The sequence below is a fragment of the Musca vetustissima genome, unplaced genomic scaffold (genome assembly GCF_032173495.1).
Source record: "Musca vetustissima isolate MV318-11 ecotype Yass unplaced genomic scaffold, APGP_CSIRO_Mvet_v1 utg2953, whole genome shotgun sequence".
NCBI lineage: Eukaryota > Metazoa > Arthropoda > Insecta > Diptera > Muscidae > Musca > Musca vetustissima.
The window spans coordinates 66,236-73,029 of record NW_026884428.1 but is presented as its reverse complement, the minus strand read 5'-3'; the positions used below and the strand labels follow the sequence as shown (position 1 = coordinate 73,029).

General features: G+C 44.5%; 1 protein-coding gene across 1 annotated transcript; it reads left to right on the top strand.

Moving 5' to 3' along the window:
• The first annotated feature begins 309 nt into the window (after window positions 1-309).
• LOC133331435 (toll-like receptor 6) lies at window positions 310-5,018 on the top strand. The gene has a single exon (XM_061539827.1). It carries the CDS (start codon window positions 340-342, stop codon window positions 4,966-4,968), a length of 4,629 nt encoding a protein of 1,542 aa, XP_061395811.1. The 5' UTR covers window positions 310-339; the 3' UTR covers window positions 4,969-5,018.
• Window positions 5,019-6,794: the final 1,776 nt, after the last annotated feature.

Below are 6,794 nucleotides of genomic sequence, written 5' to 3'. Positions count from 1 at the left end.
AAGCGGACCAACGATAAATAAACAAATGAGAATTGCGAATAGCAATTTGCCACATTCGGTACGATAACGTTATGTGAAGATTGTCCGAAAAACGACAACTGAAACAACAGGCCTATCCACCACAAACTACGACAACAGCAACAACAATACGTGAATTTAGAACCGACCACAGCGGCCTTAAACCACATCACTCAAAATGCTTAAAAAGGATTAATAGACTTCCAAACACTTTCCCAATTTGTTTTACTTTTGGTTTTTCATTTTTGCCAAATATTTGGTTTCATTTCGTATTTTTGATTTGGTACACCGCACACACATACAAACCAACGACCGGATACAATGGCTTCTTCAGCGAAATTCATTGCAATTCTGGCTCTGACCAGTCTCTTCGTATGCAATGTCAGCATGCAACAGCAACAGTCACAACAACAGCAGCAACAACCACTGTCCACACATACAACGCAACAGCAGCTGCAGCAACATTCAAATGCCATCATGGGCGAAGCTGGTGTCTCCAATACCCAGTTACACTCGACACACATGGTCATGCATGGCTCACGAATGGATAGTCAAGATATGCGTTACGATACACCCGACGATTGTCATTTCTTGCCGGCAGCTGGACCGGAACATCCAGAAATTATGTTGACTTGCAATTTGCGCACCGTCAACAGTGAATTCGACACGACCAATTTCAGTGTCATACCATCTGAGCACACCGTGGGCCTACATGTCCTCTGCAACGATGAAATCATGGCCAAGAGCTCACTAGAGCCCCAATCCTTCGCCCATCTAACTCGCCTGCAGGAACTATCCATCAAGTACTGCAAGCTGTCCAAATTCAACAAAAACGTATTGGACGGCCTCAGTCAACTGCGCAACCTGACGGTTCGCACACACAACACCTTGTGGCCATCGCTCAGTTTCGACATTGAGGCCGATGCATTTGCTGTGGTAAAAAATTTGGAACGCCTCGATCTGTCATCCAACAACATTTGGTCCTTGCCCGAATACATCTTCTGTTCCCTAAGTGCTCTGATATCTCTCAACATGAGCGAAAATCGCTTGCAAGATGTCAATGAGTTGGGCTTCCGTGATCGCAGCAAGGAATACACTCCGGACACAACAGCTTCAACCGATTCCAAACGCCTCAATACAGCCTGCAATCTGGAAATTGAGGTTTTGGATGTGTCATTCAACCACTTTGTCCTGCTGCCCGCCAATGGCTTCGCCACCTTACGACGCCTTCGTGTCCTGCAGGTGAACAATAATGAAATTTCCATGATTGCCGATAAGGCTTTAAGTGGCTTGAAAAACCTGCAAATCCTCAATCTTAGCTCCAACAAAATCGTTGCTCTTCCCTCGGAGCTGTTTACCGAACAAGCGTCTTCCATTCAAGAAGTTTATCTACAAAACAATTCCATCAGTGTCCTGTCGCCCAAACTCTTTTCGAATTTGGAACAGTTACAGGCCTTGGATTTGTCCTACAACCAAATTACCTCCACCTGGATTGATCGCAGCACCTTTGTGGGTCTCATTCGGCTGGTGCTGCTGAATCTATCGCACAACAAACTAACCAAATTGGATGCTGAAATCTTCACAGACCTCTATACTCTTCAGATCCTTAATCTGCGTCACAACCAATTGGAAAACATTGCCGCCGAGACATTTGCCCCCATGAACAATCTGCACACCCTGCTCTTGTCACACAACAAACTCAAGTACTTGGACGCATATGCTCTGAATGGTCTGTACGTTCTGTCTCTGCTATCGCTAGACAACAATCATCTTATCGGTGTACATCCGGAGGCGTTCCGTAATTGCAGCTCCTTGCAGGATTTAAATTTGAATGGCAACCAATTGAAGACAGTGCCTTTGGCGTTGCGCAACATGAGACTGTTACGCACAGTCGATCTGGGTGAGAATATGATTACAGTGTTGGAAGACAATGCCTTCAAGGGCCTGAGCAACTTGTATGGTCTGCGCTTGATTGGCAACTATTTGGAGAACATTACCATGCACGCCTTCAAAGAGCTGCCCAGCTTGCAAATTTTGAACTTGGCCCGCAATCGCATTGCCGTTGTAGAACCCGGTGCCTTTGAAATGACGTCCAGCATCCAGGCCATACGCCTCGATGGCAACGATCTCAGCGATATCAATGGCCTCTTCAGCAACATGCCATCCCTGCTGTGGCTCAACATATCCGACAATCGCCTTGAGCACTTCGACTATGCCCATGTGCCTAGTACGCTCCAATGGCTTGACTTACATAAAAACCGTTTGGTTGAACTGTCGAATCGGTTCGGTCTAGATTCACAGATTCGCCTGCAGACCATCGATGCCAGTTTCAATCAGATTCAACGCATCTCCCCCTCCTCCATACCCAACTCCATTGAGCTATTGTTCATCAACGACAACCTCATCACCACCGTCGATCCGGATACATTCATGCACAAAACCAACCTAACACGCGTCGATCTTTACGCCAACCAGATTAGCACCTTGGACGTTAAATCTCTGCGCATTTTGCCCGTGCACGAACACCGCTCCCTGCCCGAGTTCTACATCGGTGGCAATCCATTCACATGCGACTGCAACATCGACTGGCTGCAGAAGATAAATCACATTAAATCGCGCCAGTACCCCCGCATTATGGACTTGGAAACAATCTACTGCAAGCTTCTGAATAACCGTGAACGTGCCTACATCCCCCTCATCGAAGCTGAGCCTAAACACTTTTTGTGCACCTACAAAACGCATTGTTTCGCCGTCTGTCACTGCTGTGAATTCGACGCCTGTGATTGTGAAATGACTTGCCCCACAAACTGCACGTGTTTCCACGACCAGACATGGTCCACCAATATCGTTGAGTGTTCCGGTGCTGGCTACTCAACCATGCCCCGCAAAGTGCCCATGGACACCACCGAATTGTACATCGATGGCAACAATTTCGTCGAGTTGGCCAGTCATTCGTTCTTGGGTCGCAAAAATCTCGCAGTGCTCTATGTGAACAACTCCAATGTCCAGATCATTTACAACACCACATTCAGTGGCCTGAAGCGTCTGGTGATTTTGCATTTGGAAGATAATCACATTACCTCGTTGGAGGGCAATGAGTTTGCCAACTTGGAAAACTTGCGGGAACTGTATCTGCAAAACAATCGCATCGCCACTATTGGCAACGGCAGTTTCCACGCCTTAAGGAAATTGGAGGTTTTGCGCTTGGACGGCAACCGTCTCATACACTTCGAGGTATGGCAACTGGCTTTGAATCCATACCTGGCTGAAATTGGTTTGGCCGATAACCAGTGGTCGTGTGAATGTAGCTATTTAATGCATTTCCGCACCTATTTGGCCCAGAACTCAGGCAAAATTATCGATGCATCTCGCGTTTCATGTGTCTACAACAACGCCACCAGTGTTTTGCGTGAAAAGAACGGCACCAAGTGTACCCTGCGAGAGGATGTTGCCACCTATGTACAGGCCAGCGAAATTGAAAGTCTTCTTCCTCTGCTTCTAATGGCCACCTGTGCTTTCGTGGGCTTCTTCGGTCTGATTATGGGACTCTTCTGTTATCGCCAAGAACTCAAGATGTGGGCTCACTCCAACTGCTTGCTGAACATGTGCTACAAGAATACTGGCTTCGTCGAAGAACTCGACAAGGAACGCCTTAACGATGTCTACTTTGCCTACAGTTTGCAGGATGAGCACTTCGTCAATCAAATACTAGCCCACAACTTGGAGAACGACATGGGCTACAGGGCCTGCTTGCATTACCGTGACATTAACATCAATGCCTATGTCACCGATGCCGTCATTGAGGCTGCCGAGAGCGCCAAACAATTCGTGTTGGTCCTGTCCAAGAACTTTTTGTACAACGAATGGTCTCGGTTCGAATACAAGAGTGCCCTGCACGAACTGGTCAAACGCAGAAAGCGAATTGTGTTCATTTTGTACGGTGACTTGCCGCAACGTGACATCGATATCGACATGCGTCACTACTTACGCACCAGTACCTGCATCGAGTGGGATGACAAGAAATTCTGGCAAAAATTGCGCCTGGCCTTGCCCCATGTACGCAGCAAACGCACCACCACGAACTGTTTAAGCAATCGCTCGTCGGTAAACATCTATGCTGCAGCCCATGAATATCAAACAACTGCTAATGGCCGTGCCAGTGGCGTAATGGTGGCCGATAAACCATACAGTGACTGCAGCAACTACGCCACAATTAATGACTGTGTCCGAGGATATGCTCCCATACCCACGGCAACGGCTAATTGTAAATTCAACACACTCAACGAGCTGGGCTACAAGGCGACCAAGGAAAGCAAGGAGATGCAGCATGCCAAAACCCTGGAGTTCCAGCGTCATCACAACCACATGCGACCACCACCACCAACAGCAGCCCTGTCATCGGCCCATATGCATCACCAGCAACAGCACGAGTATGCAGTGCCCTCGTACTACAGCATGGGCAACGGTCAAGTTCCAAGAGGCATGAGTGGTGCAGTGGGTGCTGGAGGTGGCGGCGTGCCGGAAATGTCTGCTCCCACATACGACAGCGTAGATTATTCGAAGCAATCCACTTTGCAGAAGACATCCAACAACTGCGATTGCAGTGGCGAGGGCACCAGCAGCAGACGCAAGCCCGGGTTGCAGGCAAGTTTCTCCTCCAACTTTACTCCCCCACCACCGCCTCTAACCAATGGCACCGTCACCAGTTATAACTCCAAAAAGCCAACCTGTAGTTGTCGACGTGGTGACGATAATCTCAGCTGTCGTTGTGGTGGAAGCAATGCGGCTAAACCCAGCAGCAGTAGTAATAGCTCCAGCAGCAATAGTTCCAATGACAGTTGTCGCCCCGACGACGATGACCTAAATCATTACGAATCGAATCTATCACTGAATGAAATAAATACCACCACCGCCTCAGTGGGCGAGGAGAGCAACAGCTTGTGGGCGTAACATCAGAATTACCAACCAGTCCACAGGCAGCGACAACATCAGCAGCAGCAGCAGCAGCACCCTCAACAAACGGCCGTTTGTTGACGTGATTGCAACAGCCCAGCCGCAAAGGGTACAATCGATGCCGCAGAAGTCGGAGACGACGGTGATGACCCTGTTCTAGTATTTAAGCTTTCCAAGGAGACAGACTATGTAACCAGTGAATTTATGAAGTGCACAACTCTCTATTTCCAGAATAGAAGGATTCCCCAGCACTTTTTGTAATATATGAAACCCCATCCCTCCTCCCCCTTCCCTCATTAGATTGTATTTATTTATTAATTGTAGTCAGTACTTATTGTTTATAATTGTTTTGTATTTTTTTAAGTTTAAGTTATTTATGTTTGAGTTTAGTTTAGTGTTTTTATACAACAAATTAAAATGAAAATAAGTCCTCAAAAGTTATACTGAAATTTTGATTGGATAAAATAACAGACTGATAAACTTAGTTCGTTCTATTTAGAGAATCGTGTGGAAGAGAGATCAAGCGAATAAAATAAAAGAAATACAAACTGAAAAATAACCAATGTAAATATATTCAATTTTTGTTTTTATTATTGGATAAGGTGAAATGACATTCGTCGTAATTAACTAATTAACGTACCGTGCCGTACCAGCACAACCCACAAACACACGCACGCACACAGCCAAAACCATTTCTTTCCATTTCATTGGCAAAAAGTGATTAGCAGTGGATTCGGTTTCATTTGGGTTCCAAAGGAGCCCCAATTGTGATCGTAGCTCCAAAATTGAATTGGAAATGAAATCGAAAGCGGAAACTCATTCAATAATTCATTGTAAATAGACATTGACGGACCGATGACACACATACACCCCGACAGCCGACAACTCTAAGGCTAATTCGAAACATTATTAATTTGTTTTTACTAAAATAAGACATCAATGAAACTTAACCTCTAAACTAAACTAACTGATAAGAGCCACACTTCTTTCCGTTAACTCAAACCAAAACTCAGCAGCCATATATAGAAAAAGAATGACATACAAACAAAAAAAAAAGAAACAGAAAAATAAAAATAAAAATTACCAATGAATAAAAAGAACAACCAAGAGAGGGGAGAGAAAAATTCATAAAAATACGATATTCCCAAGATGAAGAACAAAAAGTAATGAAATAATACAAATTGAAGGTAAAATATATTTAAAGAAGTTTTATTTTTTTTAATTTTCTCATTAAAGTACGATTCCGAGACCCCACACTCCCCAGCTTACCACCATTTCACCAAGCAAAAGCTTGACTCCAAAACATCGACGCGAACCTTACCAAAGACAAGAACAAACACAATTAATATTCCGCCAGTGTAACTAATAAAAACTAATTTCCTTCAATCGAAGACTTCAAAGCAGAATGATAACAATTAAAAAGTCGTAGCTGAAAAACGTAAAATAGTAGGCAAAGGCCAGTCATCGTGTCACAGTCAAACAAGTTAAGTAAGCAAACACACACCGTGGCCACATTAAACACTCATTAAATTCAAAATCAACAAAAAGAAAAACGTCAAATATATCTCTCTGTGCAAACGAAGACAATATAGTATTCGATGGAAAAATGGAAATTTCCATCTTTGGTCAGGTTAAAATATGACTGTGTACTACCGAAAATCGAATCTCGTAAAGTTTGAATACGCTTTAATTTCACATTCAGAAAATATGATTCGGGCCGTGCATTTATATTTATGAAAATGCACACAATACAGGCACAAGGGGTTCTTGTGAAATGAGAAAATCTTAGGTATAGATCAAGTCTTCAAAAAAGTTACTGAGCC

What these genes read in the sequence shown, in the direction of transcription:
- LOC133331435 (XM_061539827.1), top strand. Translation starts at nt 340, where the DNA reads ATGGCTTCTTCAGCGAAATTCATTGCAATTCTGGCTCTGACCAGTCTC.